The sequence below is a fragment of the Danio rerio genome, chromosome 14 (genome assembly GCF_049306965.1).
Source record: "Danio rerio strain Tuebingen ecotype United States chromosome 14, GRCz12tu, whole genome shotgun sequence".
Classification (NCBI taxonomy): Eukaryota; Metazoa; Chordata; class Actinopteri; order Cypriniformes; family Danionidae; genus Danio; species Danio rerio.
In genome coordinates this window covers 28,538,244-28,561,647 of record NC_133189.1, presented here as the reverse complement: position 1 = coordinate 28,561,647, position 23,404 = coordinate 28,538,244, and the positions used below count along the sequence as shown (strand labels likewise).

The 23,404-nt window shown below is 36.3% G+C and overlaps 3 protein-coding genes and 2 long non-coding RNA genes across 8 annotated transcripts in view; 2 read left to right on the top strand and 3 right to left on the bottom strand.

Moving 5' to 3' along the window:
* klhl3 (kelch-like family member 3) overlaps nucleotides 1–6,810 on the bottom strand; it is a 98,976-nt gene extending 92,166 nt beyond the window's left edge. For 3 of the 4 annotated variants that reach the window (XR_012389593.1, XR_012389594.1, XM_009291059.5), the window contains exons 1-4: nucleotides 6,474–6,716; nucleotides 5,819–5,941; nucleotides 4,268–4,374; nucleotides 2,084–2,205 (exon numbers count right to left, since the gene is read on the bottom strand). Coding sequence is in view for 2 of the 4 variants with exons in the window: in XM_009291059.5 (XP_009289334.1) it covers nucleotides 2,084–2,205; nucleotides 4,268–4,374; nucleotides 5,819–5,941; nucleotides 6,474–6,487 (366 nt within the window). In the remaining 2 variants the exon portion in view is untranslated. Of the gene's footprint in view, nucleotides 1–2,083; nucleotides 2,206–4,267; nucleotides 4,375–5,818; nucleotides 5,942–6,473 lie in introns of all 4 variants that reach the window. The other variant, NM_001423975.1, reaches the window with a different exon arrangement.
* The window catches only part of LOC141377517 (uncharacterized), a 143,204-nt gene that overhangs the window by 3,245 nt on the left and 116,555 nt on the right, over nucleotides 1–23,404 (top strand). The window lies entirely within an intron of this gene.
* On the bottom strand, nucleotides 6,987–12,517 carry LOC107195253 (uncharacterized). Its single transcript, NR_135142.1, has 4 exons — nucleotides 12,230–12,517; nucleotides 9,543–9,667; nucleotides 9,386–9,455; nucleotides 6,987–7,173 (listed from the first exon to the last, which is right to left on the bottom strand). It is a non-coding gene; the product is annotated as an uncharacterized lncRNA (long non-coding RNA).
* Nucleotides 10,744–13,152, bottom strand: hnrnpa0a (heterogeneous nuclear ribonucleoprotein A0a). Its single transcript, NM_212645.2, has one exon. The coding sequence runs from the start codon at nucleotides 13,056–13,058 to the stop codon at nucleotides 12,141–12,143; it is 918 nt and encodes a 305-aa protein (NP_997810.2). The 5' UTR covers nucleotides 13,059–13,152; the 3' UTR covers nucleotides 10,744–12,140.
* On the top strand, nucleotides 13,354–22,811 carry dpf2l (D4, zinc and double PHD fingers family 2, like). Its single transcript, NM_212696.2, is given in 11 exon segments — nucleotides 13,354–13,421; nucleotides 13,966–14,126; nucleotides 14,216–14,323; nucleotides 15,825–16,021; nucleotides 16,122–16,214; nucleotides 16,355–16,439; nucleotides 18,677–18,808; nucleotides 19,122–19,253; nucleotides 19,346–19,458; nucleotides 19,535–19,616; nucleotides 21,819–22,811. Coding segments are annotated over 11 exon segments (1,218 nt in total). The 5' UTR covers nucleotides 13,354–13,389; the 3' UTR covers nucleotides 21,902–22,811.

Sequence of the window (23,404 nt, the reverse complement as noted above, 5' to 3'; positions counted from 1 at the left end):
TTAATTTCAAATAATTGTTTTAAAATGTTTTTTTTTTCTGTGATCCAAAGCTGATGTTTCAGCAGATATTACTCCAGTTTTCACAGCAGAACATAACATGATCTTCAGAAGTAATTTTATGATAGTTAATTACTGACTATTTTTATATTATCTAGTAGGGCTGCACAATATATTGTTTGAGTTTAGATATTGCAATATGTGCATCTGCAATAGTCACGTAGCAACATTTGCAATGTTGAGTTGGGATTACAGTTGACAACAAAAAAAAAAAAACACAGGAGATTAATGGAGACACTGTAGAATTTAACACTAATAATAGAGTGAAGGTTTATCATCTGCATATGTTTTTAAGGCCAGTGACTATGTGAGCATTTTTAATGAGTTTAAAGCATTTTAGTAGTGCATAAAAGTTTTATTATTTATATGATGAAGACTATGTAGAAATTTTTTACATTTGATTGTTTAATTTTTGAACGTGTATACTGTTACTCTCTCCAGAATGCTTGGTTTATTTCACTTTAATATGTGTTCTATCGTGTTTATGACTGTAGTTTGTTTATTATACATATATAATAAATTGCATAAATATATACATTTATATTTCACTCCCCAACAAAATCACCTCATGCTGTAAAACAATACAGTAGTGCACACAATACATTCATGTGGTCTCAAGGCAAATCGATTAAGTTTACTTAACAAATTCAAATTAATTTGACATAAAACAAATATAATCTCAAGAATTGTGTTGTTTTAGCCCATTAAAAAAGTTTATTTGAAGAAGCAGCAAAATAATTCTTTTGAGTGCAGTCAATCTTAAGTAATGACTTTGCAAATAGAGCTAATTGTAAATATAAAAAAATTAAAAAATATAAAATATTTATAATTTTTGCTTGTTCAACATACTTATTTAAAATAAGCTGAAACAAAACAATTCTTGAGATTTCATTGGAACAACTTGAATTTTTTATGTTTAATCTACATAAATTTGCTAAAAGTGCTAGGTTAACTTAATCGATTTGTGGTGAATGACTTGTGTGGAATCCTGCATTTTTACAGTGTATATTGCAGGGAAAAAAACACTTTCAAATTTCAAATTTTCCCATTATCGTGCAGCCCTGTTATCTACGTGTAACCAGTTCATCATTTTTGCCAAAACTGTTTTTAAAAGAACAGCATTTATATGACATTAAAATTTGAAATTGAATTTGATTCATTTAATTCATCTTCAACCTAATCTAAGTACACATTTATTTATTTTTAATAAAACAAAACAAACTTCTCAGAATTTCCCAGGCTTTGCATGGTAAGGTCTATATTAATATAGACAGAAATACCAATGGCTATTATTGTAATTACAATAATACACATAACATCAGTTATACTTCAAGTAAACGGTTAATAAATACATTTTAGTTATTAGCAAACCATTACACATGTGTTTCAAACCTAGTGCCAACTGATATACTAAATGAACTGTGATAATAATTAGAGGTATCAATGAAATGAAGGCAGCAGCAGCTACTTAACATACAAGTAAAGGCCACAGGGAAAAACGACACTAAATTAGATAAAAGCATCTGCTCTTGACCATCTTGTGTTGCCTGTGTCCATGTTCTTTCTAGTAAAAGAAAGAAAATGGCCTAAAGGGATATACAACACAGGGCGTATCACAGCACTGAATGACATAGTAAAAATCCCCAATGACCAACTAAGTCATAAACAGCCACTACCCCCCACTGAAGCATCTGCCCATGCTCTCCAGATGAAAACTAGGCCACTTCATGCTATTCTTGAACAAATGGCACGAAGCTTCTAAGATCATCTGTTCTCTTCTTCTACACAAAATAAGGCCCACACGCAAGCAACAGAGCACACAGGGACAATAGAGCTCCAACACAAAGGGCAAAGAGCAAATCGCAGAAAACTTCCTCTGCCTCTCTGCTCATTTCCTTTGCTAAAAATGAGAGGAAATACCCTTCACGAAAGCTCCAAAAGCAAAAAGTGCAATCAGCTTTTATACAAACAGCTAGTCACTTTTAATGTTTGAAACATTACAATGTATATGTTAGTGTTGTCTTACCTGAACGTTTTCTTCAGACACTTCTATCTCAGCAGAGTAAATATAATCCACCAGCTTCAAGAGCGTCTGTCCGTCAACATCCCTGATTTCGACATGATTAGCTTTGCTTTCACTCATGTCACCTGGATACAATAAACACAATGCAGAATTAGGCTTTGTTTACAACTGGTATTAAGATGCACACTGATACAGATTTCTTTGAAGAAAAGGCCTGTGATCAGGTTACAATTGTAGTCAAATGTATTATTCCTCCTGGGAAGATTTATTATTTTTTATATTTATCAAGTAATATTTCACATTTTTTTCCAACACATTTTAAAACTTTCTCATTTTACATGATTTCTGCAGGTTTCACCAAGTTAGATTTAAACTATTTTAAGACCATTATGAATTAAACTTAAGACTTATGCAGGGCTAAATGCTAAGTTTTTTTAAATTTCCCAGTTAGAAAAGATTTTTACTTGGCCAATCAAAAAATAATTACAAATTAATACATTTAATAATACAATAATTATACATTTGTAGAATATTTTTTATTCATTTTCAAATATATCCATTCACAAACCCTATATCCCGTACCAACAATAGAATAAAACATTAATATTACATTATTAATATAACATTAATAATAATTTAATAATAAAAACTATAGGTCAGCTCAGTATCCTCAGTAAAAAAAGTAGAACTTTTAAGCAAATGTTACTGTAGGAAAAGTAAAGAAATGCTATTTTTAAATAAAAAGTTAAACGTTTTATTGAGATGGATTGTTGGTCATTGTATGAGTGTTAATGGCCAACTGTTTCTTTTGTTTTTGCCATGATAATAGTGCATAATATTTTTCTAGTTATTTTGCAAGATACAAGTATTCTGCTCTACCAAATGGTTGACCATATTTCTACTGTTCTACTGTTTTAAATAAAGACTGTTAAAGTATTTTAAAGAATGTTGTAAAAAAACAAACAAACAAGAAAACATGTTAAATAAGAATCTGAAATATTTTATTGCATACTTCAAAAAATATAGATGATTCAAAAATGTTTTATTTTGATTAGGTTTGTAATAAATTGGTCTTACACCCAATTTTCTGATTTTGTATTATAAACCGACATATTTACTATTTGGTGGAGGTTGATATTTTAGAAATTATGTGATGTGTTGAAAAAAAAATGCATTGAATGTGTTAACTAGCAACATTAGGAGTTAAGAAATCCAATCCAAAAATGTATTTCTTGGTGGGGCAGTTAATTAAAGTGCAATATAAAGATTTAATTAGGTAACTTAGTTTACTAGGTAAGTTATTGAACAACGGTGGTTTAGTGACATTATCACAGGAGTGCTAATCATTTTGTCTTCGACTGTGTGTATAATTTTTTCAGAAATTTCTGGAACTGTGAAATTTGTATACAAATAATGTTAAAATAGGCAAAAAAAAAAAAAGATGTGGACAGCAGGAGCTTGTCGTTAATGCTCTATTAACCACAAAAATTCATCAAACTACTTCAACCGAACACTGTGCTTATTTTATTTTTTCACTTTCAAACCAAATGTACGATTTCAGACAGCAAAAATTTAAATCCCATCTTGTTATCCCACTTCAACATGGTGTCCCATAATGATTATTAGGCCAGTTGGCAGTGAACAGGTGGCCTTTTTCTGGCTGTTGAACCACTCGACCACATGAACATCTCATTACAAAAGCAATCTGGTCAAAAGCGTTTTCGACTACCTCTGGAAAAGGACCAGAATAGCCAGTTCAAAACATTTCAGATCCCTGATATTGAGCCTTATCCACTTGTGATTGAGACAAAAACAACAAAAAACATCTTATTACCATGTACACAGTTAAAAATGAGACCTAAATGTAAAGAAATGTACATCATAACATTTTTATGCAATCAACATGACTCATGAAGTAGTTTGCTAACAATTCAATCCATCTATAAAACGATAGTTCACCTACAAGTGAAGGTTTTATCATGATTTATTCCCTCTCATATTCCTCCAATCCTGTATGACTTTAGGTTTTATATAGCATATAAAAGAAGATCATTAAAAAGAGCAAATCGTGTTTGACACAAAATGAGACATAAATCCCCAATAGCAATTTTGAAGATAATTAAAGGGCAGTGTTGGACATGTCTCATCACTGTAAGAGTAGCATTAGAACATGTAAATAAAGAATACCTGTGAACATGGCGCAGAAGTAAGGGCTGCAGGATGCTAAAACTACTCTGTGTGCTGGGATTTCCACTTCGCCTGCCACCAACAAAACATCACAGAGCATCTTCCGACTGTGGTTATAAAGAAATGAAAGAAAATTTAGGGGTTAGATCAAGACTGCTTTTTTCCAAAAGTAATAAAAACCTACTTAGATTTTATAAACCATTGGCGGCAGTGGTTTCCGTGATCTTACATAGAATTGAGGTAATATAAACCAGAAATACCTTGTGGACAAGCAGCCTACACCAACACAACTTATAATTAACTTCAAGTCAAGTCAGATTTATTGCATTGTTCTAAACCTAAAGAATTATTACCAAAAATACATTATAAGCCAATATGTTCATGACATAGCAGACTAGGGTTGGGCGATTTGGCTTAAAATCAAAATCTCAATTAACTGAACATTTTACCCTGATTACGATTTATGAACGATTATTTTATTTATTTAAATTTTTTAACTCTTTGCATATTAATTGTGTTCTTATATTTATTTGAATAAAGGGTGCATTACTTGACTTTAAAATAATTGAGGGAAACACAAACTATCTACTATCTATGATCATTTATTGAACGTCATAAAAGGGGTCTCAAGGCATCTCTGGCGCAGCCTCCAATCATCATCAATGTAGTGCAAAAGTGCAACGTGTAGTTACGTATTTTGAGAGGTGCGCAGGTATGCGAGCTCGTGAAGGCTGCGCCGGACCATGCCCGTGCGTTCGATGCAAAAGTATAAATCTGTCTTAACAGAGCGAGATCACATGACTCCACACACAGCAGGGAAAGTAATTGAAAAAAATTGACCTGGAAAATTTTGATCGATTATAGGTTCTGAATGTGATTACTTTTTAAATAATCGCTCAGCCCAATAGCAGACCTCACCAATCTTAAAGTTTACATTTTGCAACTACAATGAAGCAGTTGAGATAGGCTACATAATACATACTGCCCTACATGACTATACTGTACGCATGCAAATAAAGTTGAACAAACATATAATTTTGTCCCATTTTGGTGTAAATATATGACAATCTATGGGTTTTACATGTATGTACAATGAAAAGATGCATTTAAGAAAAACTACACTTACTAAAATGACAAGGGATTCCCCCACATTCCAAAGACATGCAGTATAGGTGAATTGGATAAATGAAATTAGCAGTAGTGTGTGAATGAGAATGCATGAGTGCCAGATTAATTAATGGTTCATTCCACTGTGGTGACCCTGATAAATCAGAGACTACACTGAAGGATAGTGAGTGAGTGTTGCATGAATAAATATGGATATTATGGTATATAAACTATTGATGCACTGAACGTATTGGGTCTTAACAATTACATTTGATAGGAAAATAAAACTTCACATCAACCAGAACATTTTTGTGAAGGATCAAATTGAATATGGTACAAATCCACTCCAAGGCAGCTAACCTGGAAATGCCCCTATCGATGTCTGCCTCCCTGAACACCATGAAAAACAAAGGGTTGAATAACAAGTTATATCACTTTACTAACCTTCTCAAGTCATTCATGAGCAGAAAGGCTTTCCTCATGTGTGTGTGACTGAAGGTGTGCAGCCCTGGATCTTTGGCATCGTCCTGAGAGTCCAAACTAGGCACAGGACAAGGGACTCCAAATCTAGTCAACGAATCAAAACAGACCTAATCAACTAATGCTAAATAGCATAATGTTACACCAATTAAACAACAACAAAAAACGAATCTCTCGATCTAAGGACCACCTAAATTAACGTTTAATAGTTTCCAATGACAACTTCATTGCACAGTTGTTCAACAACAATGTTATTACGGGATGACAAGAGTCAGTTTTAGACCACATCACTGCATATGGAATCAAGTTACTGAACGATTATGATAATATTTTGATTATCTCGTGAACTATGGACAAGCTAGTCTAGAACAGTATCATTTCACGTTACATAGACGAATTTGTATAAAAACCCTTAAATATTAAGTGTCATTTTAAAATGAATTCCCAGGAGTGGATACACAACCCTCCGCTAGCAATTTAGCTGCTACAAATTGTACTACAGGATCACAAGGCGTTATTCTGTTAGTTTCAAATTAGAATTTAATATATTACTTTCTCTTCTGCAGACATATTTGTTACAAGTTATCTGCATTTCTCTTTTTTATAATCACACACTTACCCGTCATAGTCCATGTTTGAGCAATATCGCGCTAGGCAGCTGGCTAAAGTTAGCTTGCTACATCATTTTTCCGTGTAGGATGTGTAACTCATTCATTCCCTTTATAGACGTGCGTGGTATTTTAAAGCTTTAAGTCGAGTAATGTATGTCTTCATAAGTATTCCTCGTGCTGAGCCTTGTCTCTCGTGAGATGGCCGCGGTTGTTTATCTGACTGGTTAGCAGCTCATAGCTATCGCTGCCTCACTGACTTTACACCCAGGACCGTCGTAGCGGTCCTCCATCATCAGAGGGTTGCCTGGCAACAGTGATACCATCGCTCCATGATCACCAAGGTCACTCATGGCACTGCCACATCACTGCACTAACCTGCTACTCTAGCCCTTACCAGCTATATTAAAAAAAATAATTCATACTTATACGGGTTAAAGCTAAAGTTAAAACACCATCCTTATTGCTCAGATGATTTCAAATCAAAATGACATAACTAATGTAAAAGAATCAAAAGACTCAAAAAAGATCAATTTATTTTATTGAAATCACATCAAACATTCATTTAAATGTTCATTCTTGTCCATAAGCACAAGTGCAAAAGATTCAGCCGCCTTTAACAACTTCCCTTCCGATCCCGCTACAGTCAAAAGATCCATTTGAAGCCATCTCCCAGAGACAGAGAACAGCATCACTGCCATCACCGTTGGTCTGTAAAACAAAAAAAATATCAGGGAAGAGCATAACCAATTTATACAAGACAAAAAAATTAGGGGGGGGGGGGGGGGGTCTTGTTTTCTGAATGCAATTTCTCCCACAAGTTAAGAAAAATCTAAATCTTAGAAAGAATCCCCACAAGACCATATTTTGTTATGTTTCACAAATCCAAGTAAGTCTGAATAGATTATGATTTCGCAAAAGCAAATAAATCACTTAAATGTACAATGCAATCTTTTCATTGTCAGCGTTTAATGATTCAGAATGTTCACATGTTTCAAGTTCTTTAAGTTTTAGTCTGGAATAAAATATACAGGGTAATTCAAAAAGAATACAACAACTTAGAAAATCTGTTTTTAATTATAAAAACATGATGGAATTTTGGGTAAATAATTAAATGTAAAGAGTTCATAGATGTTTAATGTGACCCCTCCAGACACTCGAGTGACATCAACCTGAAAGTTGTGGTATTTATTCCAAATCACCCTGGAATTTAATTGTAGCATATTTTAACATGGATCCATGTTTTGCATCTAGTATTCACACTTATTTAAAAAAAAATAATAAAATAATCTAACAAAAACACATATATACGTGAACTAAACCTACCAACACATGTATAACAATGATTTGTGCTTTCTGAAGAATCCTTGTTCGCATTTTCATTTGCTTACTATTTTACTATAGTATACTCATTTGTTTACTATTTTATATGCAAGGAATTTCTGTAAACACACTAAGAGATCTGCAGCAAGAGCCATTTTTTTATCTGTATGGACCTTTGAAGTATAAATTAAAATCAAACTAACTTTGATTTTGTTGACTGACATTTCTAGTTCTGTGTTGAACAATTCATACGTAAATGTCATTAAAAAAATTTTTTTTGCCATTTTAATTGTAATATATATTTTTATTTAATGTTTGATGTAATCTCAAGCGAAACACAGAGATGGTAGGACGGTCTAGCCCCCCCCCTCCCTTTTTTTTTTAAAAACAGCCAATAGTGTTGTCTTTTCACCACTCTGCCAGTGAGAGTGGTTTAGATTAAGTGCATTAAATGAAAAGCATAAAGAAGAGGGCGAGGCATGTCTGATACTAGAGAGCGTTTGATTGGTTATGATGTGGTTATCAAGTAAAAATGATTGGTCCATATAGGCAGAAGTGACAAACTACAAGCTTTACATGTTTATGTTAGTTTTATATCTTCTAAACACGAAATTTTTTAGCTATTTTGGTTCACACTAGCTTATAGACATCTCATAAACCAACAGTACTAATACGAACACCTCAACTTTAATTTCATGGGACTTTTAAAACCTGAAAATGCATTTCCTTTTTTGTTTTCAGGTAGTTTGTCAGATAACACAATACGCAAGCCTAGGAAATTCCTCCAACGGTTAATTTTGAAAACAAACAGAAATGGTGAGGCAGGAGTATGTAAGGTTCTAATAACTCTCCCCTAACCCTTTTTCTGATTGTTCTGAATTAAATGCTTATTTTACTACATCCAATCAGCTCACAGTAGAAAAAGCAAGCCACGCCCACTGTTTTGTCATTTAATATTCCATTTCTCTAGGATCTGCAATAAGGAAAATGTGTATATACAAAAATGATCAGAGCTTCCTGTTCATGTGAACTTTAAATGGCAAAATAAAAAAACAGGTCTGTTTGAGAATTCTACCCATTTAGAGATCACATCTTGTAACCTCATGACCTGTTTTTGGTCCATGCTGCATTTTCATTCAGTCCTTTGGAGTTTAGATGCATGCACACCCATGTTCAAATGATAGCACTGGACATTAAATTAATCACACGAAATGATCAAGTTCCAATCCCAATTCTTCCCCTTTCCTCCTTACCCCTTGTTTTGCACGTTCACTTCAAGGGGTAGGGGTGTCAAAATTCTCTTTAGCTTGAAGGCTATGGGGAAGGGGTGAAAACCTCTTCGAACAAAGATTTTTCAGGACCACACTCAAAACCAAGGGGTAAGAAAACTTCCCAGAATACAGCAGGCCAAGGGCAGATAGTTACACAAGGAAGTAGGGAGATCCACAAATTAGTATTTTTTTGTCATTATTACAATTTTTTACAACAAAAAAGCATGCTTTAATATATTCATAAACAGATGTTATAGATGCATACAATAAAAGAATTGGGATTGGGTCCAGTTGTAGGTTTAAGCCTAACACAATTTACAAAACCTCACCATGGACATTCTTGCTTCTTGTAGGCCCACAGGCATCTTGCATACATGTTGCAAAGCAATCTCTGCCAGACTGCAAAAACAAGAAAGAAATTATGTAATTGGCATGAATCTATGATAGATGAATTTGAGGGAAAAAAAAATTATAATTACTACTCACCAAAGTCACTGACGGATTTCATCCTTCATTTTTCAGAGCAACTGGATACACAGCTGCAGCAGAAGTTCATCAAGCAGCTGCTCTTAGAAGTGGGATTTTACTTAAATCATTCCACTGTTTACCCTCTGTGGACAAAGAAAATAAACGTGTCAACAAATAGTGTCCTGAAACATGTTTGTTTACATTCAGTTTATCAAAACCCCATACGTTTGTGCCTTTAAGAGGGTCTATGTAAAACATGTGCTTTAAGAATAAGAGTTGAACATCTCTCTTTTCAAAAAAATGCCAATGTCAAAATGGTTTTACAGTTGCATCTTCACTCAATTATCAACTAAAACCACTGTCCTCTTTGAGTGCCAGAAATGTAGGAGGACAAAAACACGAGCAAAACACCGAGATGAGGAGGGGAGGGGGATTGATAAGATGTAAAGTAAATAACTGAAAGCACAAACCTTGCTTAATAAATGCTGATCTCCTTTGCATTTGATGTCATTAATATCTGGAACTAATGCATCAAGTATACAGGAACTATAAACTCCATTCTCCGGTTTGACCTTAAACTGGAAATTGTCTAAAATATTGGATTAAGACATAACTACATAGACCACAGTCACCACAGCGTCACACACATTGAACTACAGAGCATATTCTAATCGCCACTTTTCCTCTGTTACATGATCACCGCAGTTTAACGCTGGTATTTAGGAAATGCTAAAAATAAAGTTGCATGCACGTTTTACGTTAACGACTCACAAATACCTGATTTTGTTCCAGGTGGATCCAAAGTATGTTAAAGACACACCCGATGTAATGTCTTGTGTAAAGTATTTCTACAAACCTGGAAACCTGGTGCGATTATCCTATGGATTTTCAGCTGGGTTTCTACATCTCTGGAGTAGCCCTGGAGAATCCAATGACGGAGTAGTGGACACAGCTAAGGTATAGATCCATCTTATTTGATCACTAAAAGTATTGGAACAAAGCTCTAAACATATTTTAAGAATAAAGACAACATATGGTTGGGAAAATGTTAACATCCCCACATGTTTGATGCAAAGAAATGCAATTCAAATGGAGCACTAGAGCCTAATAAAGGCAAAAATGCGCCTCCAATTTTAGTCTTACCTAGGTGGATAGACAAATGACTAAATGGGCCTCATAAGTCAAAAGCACCCAATGAATGTCAGATTGGCATAAATCATAATGGCTACGGAGTAATGACTTTTATTAAGAGAAATACATACAGTTCAGTTGTATCTGAAATAAACAATATTCAATAGGTTATTCCGTTGAAGCAATAATACAATGAGACAAAAGCATTTAAGTCTTTTACTAAATGATTAAACTGTAAAAAAACAACTCCAATCAGTCTTCAGAGTCCCAACGAAAAAGGATTACTGAAACACCATGACATATTTGCATTATGTGCTTGAACTATTTAATAAATGACACTAATTGGGATGGGATACACGTTAATCACTATATTAACGTATACTGGGAAACTTTAAGTGAGCTCGAACAGTCACCCAATTAACTTTTTGTTCCTGAGACGCCATAAATCTGTTTATTCCAACACGTTTTTTATGTTTAGACAAACAACATCTAAATGTCCATTGAGCCTAATTAAAGATCAATCATCATTGATTGGCAACAAAGTCCATGACAAGTCTTGCAAGCACTATAGAGCAACCAATTTAGTGGCCATTGTTTTGAAAATTTGTTTTCCCATTCATCACAGTTTCAAAGAACTCTGCATTAGAGCTATTTTAAGAATGTATTAAAATAGTTACAAGATGAATAATACAATACATTTAGAAGAAATGTAGCATTCTTTAAATTTTCATTAGTGTTGATTAGATTTTATTTGGTGGAGATGTTTCATAGAATCACTGGTAATGAAGTTTTTAAAGAATTTATTGATACGGTTTACCAAGTTATTAAATTTATTATATATATATATATATAGATTTTTTTTTGGCCAATGTTGCTTTACAGATCTCAAGATATGCAGATAGGGCCTGCTACCAATCAATGAAGTCTTAAATGTCTACAGGGGTTCACTGTGATTGACTAAATAAAAACAAGATATAAATGTCTTAGAAAAAATAACATACACAATAAAGATACAATACATATGCTAAATGGAGAAACACATGCCTACACTAACAAGCAAAAACACTAATCTTAACTTAATCCCAATGCACAAAGAAAAACGTGTGAAAAGCAGTTTCGCGAACAGGTAGCCTGCCCCGACCACCACTGGCCAGTCTTATAATAAGAAGAGATCCGGAGTAGTAGTCCTATATGTCTTGCTGGAAAAAAATATCTCCCTAAATACATCAGGGAAAAGAGCAAAATGATGTGTAGTAGTAGTAACAGCTGTAAGATGTTGAATAAAGTCGGATAGGTGAACCCTACCTATGATCTGCTAGGCTGGATAAAGTTCTGAACTCCTGAATAGAGCTTGAGTGTTTCAGTCAATGCCTCGCCACATTAAGGTGACTCAATCTGGCTACTTAGCTGAAGATAATCTGTGGTCAAAACTGTGATGTGGGCTGGGGAAGGAGCTGCTCTTAACACGAGACCTAATAAACGCTCTTAATACGAGCCTCCGTAACCCCCCCTGCCGTAACCACCACCACCACCACCTCGGGAGTAAGGAGCGTTGCTTCTGCCCGAGTAATTACCTTTCATTGGGCCATAGCCAGAGGACTGCTGGCCATAGCCGCTGCCAAAGTCATTGTAGCCGTTACCACCGCCGTAGCCTTCCATTTGGTCCCCGTAGCCTCCCCCATACCCGCCACCGTATCCGCCTCCATAGCCACCACCGTAGCCGTCGTTGCCCCCATAGCCGCCGCCACCGTAGTTGCCGTATCCTCCGCCGCGCCCGCCGTAGCCGTTCTGCGGTCTGCCCATCCCCCTTCCGCCTCCTCGGCCGCCACGACCACCGCCGCGGCTACCGGCAGCTTGCATCTCCTGCTTGGTGAGGGCTTTCTTTACCTCGACTTTATGACCGTTAATGATGTGGAACTTGAGCACCACGGCTTTGTCGGCCGAGTCGTTATCTTCGAAATAGACAAAGCCGAAGCCTCGCTTCTTGCCGGTCTCTTTGTCCGTGATCACCTCCGCCTTCTCCACCGCGCCGAACTGCGAGAAACAGTCACGGAGGTGATCCTCTTCGATATCGTCTTTTAGACCGCCGATGAAGATCTTTTTTACCTTTGCGAGAGCCTCGGGCTTGCCCGCGTCTTCTCGGGCCACAGCCCTTTTCAGCTCCACGTTATTGCCATCTAGAATGTGAGGTCGGGCCGACATGGCGGAGTCCGCCTCGTCCGGACTCGAGTAGGTCACAAAACCGAAGCAACGCGAGCGCTTCAATTGTTGGTTCTGCACCACCACGCAGTCCGTGAGCTTGCCGTACTGCTCGAAATGGTTTCGCAGCCCATCGTCGGTAGTCTGGACGTTAAGACCGCCGACAAATAGCTTGCAAAGCTGGTTTTCCATTTGAGCCGTCATCTTCGTAATCTAATCTCTGCTGGGTTGATGTAAAATGGCGGTGAAATATAAATGGCGGCGGTGCGGACAGATGATGTCATCTAAACGTAACCACGCCTACCATCGAAAGAGATCAATGGTTTTGAGTTGTTTTGATTACCTTAGTAATATCTTTTGAGAATATCTCGCAAAATGTTTTGCACAATATTACAGAAATGCCACTCTGGTTATCTTCCGTCTGAAAAGACGGGTCAAACATTTCTTCCTCCAAAGAGGAGAACGTAGCATTGATTCAAAAGATATCCACTGCGCACGCGCAGTAAAGACAACAACAGCCCACTACAGCAAAACAATGGCGACTGCCGTGGAGAATATCGTTAAAGTGTGAGTACATGTAGTTTTTAAACTCTTTGAATGAATATTGGCGTGATATTTCCTGTTTATGTCGGAATTAGAGAGGTTTTGTTTTTGTTAGTCAGGCTGAGGTATTGTAGTGGTGTTTGACTGGCTAATAATGGAAATCTGCACCTCGTTCATTCATCGTTTTCTGTGACATCAAAGCGCGGTTCAGCCATGTGTCTACTTTTAAAATTACTTTCTCTGACCAGTGACGGACTAATTTGTTTGTCTGTCAAGTTCCGTGATCCAACTTTTTAAAGAAAAGTCTACCAGGATGTCGTCGTTTTTTTAAAAACAGGCAAAATTAGTTCATCACATTGAGGTCCATTGATGTCCATTGTTTGAATATGGGCACGTTGTGACGCACCAAATGTAACAAAAAAATCATGTCACTTTCCGAAGAATCTGATTTAACTAGTCAAAGGCTCATATTTATTAGTGCTATGAGAACATTGAATTCACATGTCTTGTGAAAACCTATATAATGTATTACCTATGCTGTTCTCTTTTATTTGTATGTGGACTAAAGGCTCGGAGAGCAGTATTACAAAGATGCTTTGGAGCAGTGTCATAATTATAATGCCCGGCTGTGTGCGGAGAGAAGCATCCTCATGCCCTTCTTGGACTCCCAGACTGGGGTCGCTCAAAGCAACTGCTATATTTGGATGGAGAAGAGGCACAGGAGTGCAGGTACAATAAAAACAGCATCAGTCCGATACACAGATTCTATTTTCAGTCTATCTTACTATTACTAACACACTTTGTGATTGCTTTTTAAGGCACGGCACCAGGACAGCTGTACTCATACCCCGCCCGGCGCTGGAGGAAGAAAAGAAGAGCTCATCCACCAGAAGACCCAGCATTGGTTTTTCCTCCTCTTAAAACGGGTAATTTGTTATGACACTGTATTTTCTTATGCTAATTAAAAAGAAAAGTTATTTATTAAAGAATGAAGAATTAATTAGATCATAAAAATAATAGTTTATTGTTGTTTATTAAAAATCACCAGCTTATTCATCCTTGTGCCATTCAATGTGTATTTGTCTTTCTTTTTCCAGACAAACGCAGTCAGAGGCGTATTAAATTATACCCTCGCTATTTACAGCTTTTTAATTGCTGTGAATTTTTTTGCTCTTTGTTTTTTTTACATTTGTGAACACACATTCACTATTTGTTTGATGCCAGTAATGATTGATTATATTATAAGTTTAAAATTATTAACCAACTGGAGTCAAATGGATCACTTGTAAGATGGATGGATGTGGATTTTGAGGGTATCCACAGGGTTTTAAAAAGTCTTAAATTCATTTTTTCATTTTCTTTTCTCGGCTTATTCCCTTTATTAATCTGGGGTCGCCACAGTGGAATGAAACGCCAACATATTCAGCATATGTTTTACGCAGCAGATGCCTTTCCAGCTGCAACCCATCACTGGGAAACATCCATACACAAGCGTTCACACAAATACACTACAGACAATTTAGCCTGCCCAATTCACCTGTACCGCATGTCTTTGGACTTGTAGGAGAAACCAGAGCCCCCGAAGAAAACCCACGCTAAATTCTTTAGCATTTAGCCCTATAAAAGTCTGACATTTAATTCTTCATATTCTTAAAAAGGTCTTAAAAATTCTTAAATTTGACTTTGTGAAACCAGCAAAAACCCTGATTTTGGAGCTTCAAAATGTAACATTAGCAGATTTTTTATTGTTTTGTTTGACCCTTGACAATTTTAGTTGATACACAAATGACTAGGCCAGGGATGGGCAAACTTGATCCTCGAGGGCCGGTGTCCCTGCAGAGTTTTGTTCCAACACTAGTCAAACACACCTGAACAAACTAATCAGTGTCTTCAAGATCACTTGAACTCTATAGGGAGGTCTGTTTGAATAGGGTTGGAGCTAAACTATGCAGGACACTGGCCCTCCAGAATCAAGTTTGCCCACACCTGGACTAGGCCATATAAATTGTGAACATGATAAATATTTTTTACTTATCACTCTGTTGTCTAAAAACATTTATTTTATTGTAATGATAAAGAACATTTGCTGGACTGAGGCAGGTTAAAATTACTTGATTTTCCAAAAATAATACTTAGACAAGGAATATGATATTAAATAGGCATCTTTCATTGAAGAATTGATTTATGCATATGCATATGTATGTGTACTGTGTGTGTTATATCTATCTCTCTTTATAGCTACAGAGAGAGAGTATCTATTTTGTGTAAACGTATGATACAGAACATATTTAAAATAGCATTGTAAATCATGACTAAATGATTTCAAAATATATATTTTTTCTCCTACTGTTACTGTAAAACATTCTTAAAGACTGGAAATGTGCTATGTAAAATAATCTTATTATTGTTATTATGTTTTTTTAAAAGCTGAGCTGGAACTAGGACTTAAAAAAGATGTGTTGGGCCCACTGGATGGGAGTAGTCTAGAAGCCCTGCTAAAAGGAGAGCCGCTGGATAAAAGAGTCACCACAGAGCTCAGACCACCTGAAGAAGAAACCAGTCTTGCTGAAATTACTGGAACCAGTACAGCCAGCAGCCACAGCGGCTCCACGCGCATCAGAAAGGTATAGAGCAGGGCTGTTTGATAATGTGACACCTTAAATATGAACTTTGTACTCTGGGTTCATAATTGAGGGAGTTTTTTCTTCATTGATGCCTTCTCAGAGAATCCTTGAGCCAGAAGACTACTTGGATGATCTGGATGATGAAGATTTTGAGGAGGAAACTCCAAAAAGAAGAAGCAAAGGAAAGTCTAAGGTAACACGCCTAATCTCCCGTTTCCTAGTTAAATGAATATTAATGCAGTATTTAAGATTTGTTTCCACCTGATGTGATTAGTTTTGATTACAGTATGGTCTGAAGGGAATTGTTATGAAAATGTCTTTTTAACCTGCCAGGGTCGAGGTGTTGGAAATGGTAAAAAGAAATTGGAAGCTGCAGCAGCTGCCCAGGAAGATCGAGACAAACCGTATGCTTGTGACAGTGAGTTGTGACCAATGTTATTTTAAACCATTGAAAAGTCCTCCTTTTAAAGCATTAGAGTTATCATATCTGCATTATTTAAGACAAATATAGAGTACTGTTTAAAAGTTTGGGGTCATTGACAGAGTTTATTATTACTGTTATTTAACAAAAATAATTGATAAAGTGATCGGAATGACTATAGTATTACAACAGATTTTTATTTCAATTAAATGCTTTTTTTATTATTATTTTTTTTTGGTATTCATTAAATTATTATTATTATTATTATTATTATTATTATTTTATTTTTATTTATTTTTTCAAAAAACTATCTAACCAGTGTTGCTTTTCATACTTTAATTAGACCTTGCTTCCTTTTTCATATAGTTGATAAAAAGTTAAGAAAAGCCCAGTTTAGAAAAAAGTATATTGCTAAATTCTACAGCTCCACTTCACATGGCAATGAATTTATGCCAGTCTGCATTCATTCATTCATTTTCTCTTAGTCTCTTTATTAATCAGGGGTCGCCACAACAGAATGAACCACCAACTTATCCAGCATATGTTTTACGCAGCAGATGCCCTTCCAGCTGCAACCCATTACTGGGAAAAAACCATACACTTTCATTCACACACATACACTAAAGACAATTTAGCTTACCCAATTCACCTGTACCACATGTCTTTGGACATGTGGGGAAAACCAGAGCACCCAGGGGAAAGTCCACACCAACTCTGGAAGAACATGCAAACTCCACACAGCTAGTGTGCAGAAATTAACATCATTTAGCCTTCAATATATGTTTACTATCATTGTTACTATCACTATTACAACACAACCTGGTAATGCTGTGTCAATTCAATGACCAGCAGAGACACATTTACACGTAACAGTTAAACATGTCAGATATTTTTAAACTGACCACAGTGTGCTGCTTTTGTCTATAGTCAGTCCACTGAAGAACGACTTCATGTGCAGGCTCACTGCATTCTTCTTTGATTTTACTGTATCCTGCTGCTCTGTCTGTGTATGTTTACAGCACCATATATAGGTGTCACATATACATATTACACCATTTTACACATTTCCATGTGGACGCAGACACTTCTTGAAACAATAAGTGGATAGCACAAACTTTTGGATTGACAAAGAAAAAATATGATCAGTGTCATATCGGTGTATGGATATTTTACAGTTTGAACCCAAAAACGACTAGTTTGTCAGATGAAGAAGAGCCAGAGTCAGAGATTGATTTTACTGAAGATAGTTTGTAATTTTATCAGCAGAAGCCAGCTTCAACACTCACAAAATGTTCGAAGTCCACTCTGCTTACAATCTCAAAACATTAACAATTATACTCTTACATGATGTCATTCATTCATTTTCTTGTCAGCTTAGTCCCTTTATTAACCTGGGGTCGCCACAGCGGAATGAACCGCAAACTCATTCAGCGTATGTTTTACGCAGCAGATGCCCTTCCACCTGCAACCCATCACTGGGAAATAACTGCGTCATATTTTACCATTTTACTTCACTCTGGCTAAACCATTCACATACTCAGAAGCAAACATTATGATCTTGGATAAAACTAATTTGATTCTCACTGTCTGGCCAATTAGAAATGTTCACAGGTTAGCTACCTGCTTAAACTCTTGATTATTTGAAATTCTTTCATCTTTATTTTATTCTTTCAGCAAGCTTTATTTGTCATTCTGCAAAACTTGTTCAAAAATATTACCCAGTTTTACTCTGAAGTGGGATGACACAAAGGTTATCATATAATCTAGGCTCTTAAATATTCAACTTTATTAATAATCATAAAGACATAAGAAAGGATATGTCTTCACCCTGGAGCAGACATCCATCAGAAAATCCACGCCATTTATAGTCTTAGAAAGAGGTGCCCAAATTTGTTCCTGGAGGGCCGATGTCCTGGAGAGAGCTCCAACCATAATCATACACCCCTGAACTAGCTAATCAAGCTCTTACTACATATACTGGAAAGTTACTGGCAGGTGTGTTGAAGTAAGTTGGAGCTAAAATCTGCAGGACACCGGCCCTCAGGGACCGAGTTTGGGCACCCCTACTCTAAGCATTATAAACAACCAACCACTGTTGAGAAAACCTTTAGTTGTGAAAGCTCTATAGAAAATATTTGGGGGGGAAAAACATTTTAAAAATCCTGATTTCCAATAATGCACAATGTTTTTTACACTACTGTTTTAACTGTAGTTGTTTTCTTTTTTTTAATTAGTCTGTGGGAAGCGCTACAAGAACAGGCCAGGTTTGAGTTACCATTACACTCACTCTCATCTGGCCGATGAGGAGGGAGAGGACAAAGAAGAGCCTGAGATTCACACGCCTGCACCCCCAGAGGAACCCAAGAGTAAGCATTTAATCATCACTAACTGTGCATGTTGAGAAGTCATCATCTAAAACTGTGTACACTACTGACACCTTACTTGCACTGTTGTTCCTTATCAGTTTGAAAGATTTAACAAGTATGATGTGCTAGTATTTAATGTTTAAACCGCACCTTTTATAGTTGTATTTATGACATTTAAGGGTTAGATATTGTTAGATCCTTGTGACTTAAGGATATTGTATATTACAATACAAATATTTGCCAGTTTTGTTACAATGACAGTCAATTAAAATACAAAAGTGTTCCAAGAGTTGATCTGATCTTCTTTTTACAGCCCCTAAGAAAGGACCAAATGGCCTGGCTTTGCCTAATGACTACTGTGACTTTTGCCTGGGCGACTCCAGCATGAACCAGAAAACAGGGCAGTCTGAGGAGCTGGTGTCCTGCTCTGATTGTGGACGGTCAGGTATGGCAGAGGGACAGGAGAAACTTTAAACCTCTAGAGGTCTTTGATTTAATAATTCAAGTTTTTTTTTCTCTGGTCTTCTCTTACTTAAGGGCATCCTTCATGCCTGCAGTTCACCGCTGTGATGATGGCTGCTGTAAAGACTTACCGCTGGCAGTGCATTGAGTGCAAGTGCTGCAATGTTTGTGGCACATCTGAGAATGACGTGAGTCCCCAGACATTTGAATGAAGCTCATACACACAAAAGGCATCTGTTAATGTGTTGACATTCTCTTCCTCAGGACCAGCTTCTGTTCTGTGATGACTGTGACAGAGGATACCACATGTACTGCCTCAGCCCTCCCATGTCAGACCCTCCAGAAGGTACAAGCAATTGCTTTTATTGTTGTTCGCCTATGCTGGTGTCGTTCCAGACACAAATTGACTGGGGTCAGATCTATGCATCTCTAAAGATGCATTATCAGGATATCCTAAAAATGCACCATCAGAACATGGGCTGGGGTCTGTTTTTAAAAAAATTGTTTAGAAAACCGGAGAGTCAAAAACCTGACTTCAATGAGCCGAACTACTTTATTTGTTAACATACACAAGTAGTGACAGATAAATCATAAGAAAATCACCAAGACTTATAAATAAACATTATTGTATTATTGTCATTTAACAAAATGTCTCAAATTATAGAAATATTACAAAGTAAAAATGACAAATGTTTGGTTTCTAAAAGTGCTCTTGTGAGAGCACATCACTACTTATGGCATACTGAGGTTTTAAGCCTTTTTTTGTCATCAATATATGTAAATTCATACTTTACATATTCAGGGTCGTACTTGCACTTTGACATAGTTGTTGCTATAATTAAATGAAATTTCACATGTCAAACGGTACAGTTATCGCTCGCACATTTCAAAATAAAAGTCTTATTTAAGCAAAATAGGTTAAAAATTAAACATTTGTTGTTGTTTTTTGACCACACACTCTGCGACCCACTGAAAACGTTCCCGCGACCCACTTTTGGGTCGCGACCCACCAGTTGAGAAACACTGATCTAGATAACTGCTTGTGCGTGTTACTGTCGTGAAACCTTAAAGGTCGGGCATAGATGCACTGATTATGTGGTGTGCTACCATGGCAACTACGAGAAAGGAAAGATCTTTGAAATAAGACACTGCTATGTTCACAGTGAGTAAGCCGTGTTTGTTTTAGAGTTTAAACATATAATAATGTAAACTTAATAATCATAAACAATGGCTTGCAATTAAGCAAGAGAGAAGGTTGACAGGAAATTGCAGGTCGTCTCAATAGGCTGCATATTTAGCTATATATTTTAAAACATAGGCCATTATTTAGGCCTATTTACATATAAATTAAATATTTGTCACAATACATTGAAATTGTGCTTGCACACGTGTAAGCGAGAGAGATAATGCGAGCTTACTGCCTATTGTTGCTTGCAAGGAAAAGTTTTAATGCATTGCAGACTAACTGTAACATACAAAATGTGCTTAACGTCAGCACATAAAGTTTAAAATAATGGCAACAATGAGCCGTGCACGCACAAGTGGTGGGACTTTTAATTTGCTCCTGAAACCACTGCAAATTGCTGCTTTTCCTATGACACCTTTCCTGCGCCCCGTGGAAAAAAAAATTATTTTATTTTTGGCTTAGTCCCTTTATTAATCAGTGGTCGCCACAGTGAAATGAACTGCCAACTTATCCATCATGTTTTACATAGCAGATGCCCTTCCACCTGCAACCAATCACTGGGAAACACCCATACAAACTCATTCACACACAAACTCTGCGGACAATTTAGCCTACCCAATTCACCTATAATACGTCTTTGGACTTGTGGGGGGAACCGGAGAACCTGGGGGAAACCCACGCCAACTGACCCAGCTGAGGCTCAGACCAGCGACTTTCTTGTTGTGAGGCGATTGTGCTACCCACTGTGCCACAATGATGACCTAGTTGAAATGTTGTAGTTTGTAATTGTTTTGTTTGGAATGACTCGTTTGAATTTAAATGTGTATATTGTTCTGTTCTAAAGAATAAAAACAGCTACAGTATGTTCAGAGCAGCAAATTCCAAACATTCTGAAAGGTAGAATAAATAATCTGATGTGTGTTTTGAACTGAAACTTTACAGACACATTCTGGAGACACAAAAGACTTTTCTTAAATCCTAAAAAAGGGGTAAAATAGGTCCCTTTTAAGATACAGAGCAGAGAAAACTATCTCATCATTAAAGAGCTGAATACATCGTTTTGGCATCTTTCAGGGCAGATCAAACCTTTAATTAATGGGGTCATTCCCCAAAACCCCTTGTTATTCACAACATCTTTGTTACATCTACAATAAGCATGGGCAAATGCCATATTGTGCACGAAACTGTAGAATACAGAAAAAAAAATCATAAAATGCACCACCCGCATGCCAAAAGTAAGCACTGTCAAAATGGCATGAAAGTAATGTTGTAATTTATGTGCTGAAATTCTCAAATCGGAATAAAACAAGATACCTAGTTATAATTAGAGTGATTCATATTTGGCTTGAATAATGTTTACAGGAAGCTGGAGTTGTCACCTGTGTCTGGCTCTTCTGAAGGACAAGGCTTCCATTTATCAGAGCCAGAATCCTGCAATGGAGTGACCACGTGAACAGTCTACCTTGAATGCGCAAACCTCACGTCCATGCAGAAATGCATTCAAACTGTCTTGAGATTTTCACAGAATGATGGAGAGGCGGGAAGAGAAATCATTGGCCCTAACGTAACCAGTTTTTTTTTTTTATGTTTCACTTTGACTGTTACACACATCACACATCACAGGCAGTGTTTGAAATAAAGCCTACACAGAGGTTTCCGAGTTTGAAATGGGTAATATACGTACACTTCATGCATTATGTGCAGTATTTCCACATTCCTTGACGTTAGGGCCCATGTTTCAGATGACTGAGCACCTGTTTATGCATTGCCAAATATTCTTTTTTAATCGCTCACTCAGCATTTGTTTACATGGAGAAAAACATGGCTTATTCTTCAAATGTTATGGATCGAATTATTAATTTGTATGAGATGTGTACCTCTGTTTATATCTTTAATGTGTATAATTATTTCCTGTAAGCTGTTCTTTCAGGAAGTAATTTTGCCAAGAGTCAGATTTTAAAAACCAGAAGATGGTGCTGTATTTTTTTTTATCATCAAGTTCTGTTTTTTGCTACATTTTCTGGACTCACTCGTTAGTCTATTTTATCCCACAAAACACTCTCATGAGGCAGGTTATCTTTCGTAGTATTTTGTATGTGATATTATATCTATTATCACTGACTAACCATATTGAATTATTGTGAGTACTGTATCGTTTTTGTATTTGTTTTTTTTTTGGTATATCATGTCAGTTTGTATTGGTATTGAATGTAAATGCTGTATTTTTCTGTCTTTTTTATTTACATTTTTCATATTGGCCTTTCCATAATAAACATACATGTAACAGATTCTTAATAATGTTTGTTTTTTATGGCTGCTTAGTGCTACCAGCATAGTGAATAAAGATTTGGCTGATAAAAGTTCGATATTCCTGTAATAATGGCACCAGTGGTGAAAAAAGTACTGAAAAATCATACTCAAGTAGAAGTACCATTACTTGCCTAAAAATGTAGTGTAACTAGAGTAAAAGTATCTTGTAAATTTGACTCAAAGTAGGCGTAAAAATTAGCCCTTTCAAAAGTACTCAAGAGTAGTGAGTATTAAGCTGTAAAAAGCTGATGCATTTACATGTAATTTGTGCATGTGTGTGTAAACGTAACATTCTGTAGTGGGTTTAGTTCTTGCCCTGTGCAGGCACACAACGTCATAAGAGGCTAATATTAGGTTAGATTTAATTTGTGATGTCAAGTGGCCAAAATTCAATGTCTAGCCAGCGACAACATTTTGATGTCCAATAACAACTTCAAATGACATCGATATAAGGTTGATTTTAGGTTGTGTTGGAAAGTGATCAAAATCGTTGAGCCAACATCTTAAACCAAACTTATATTGATGTCAAAAACTGACATTTGTTCATCACACATGGCAACCAAAATTCAATCTCTGATAGACGTCATCCGCTTGTTAAGTGTGACATCACGCTAAGCGGTTTTCTGGTCCAAGCGCTT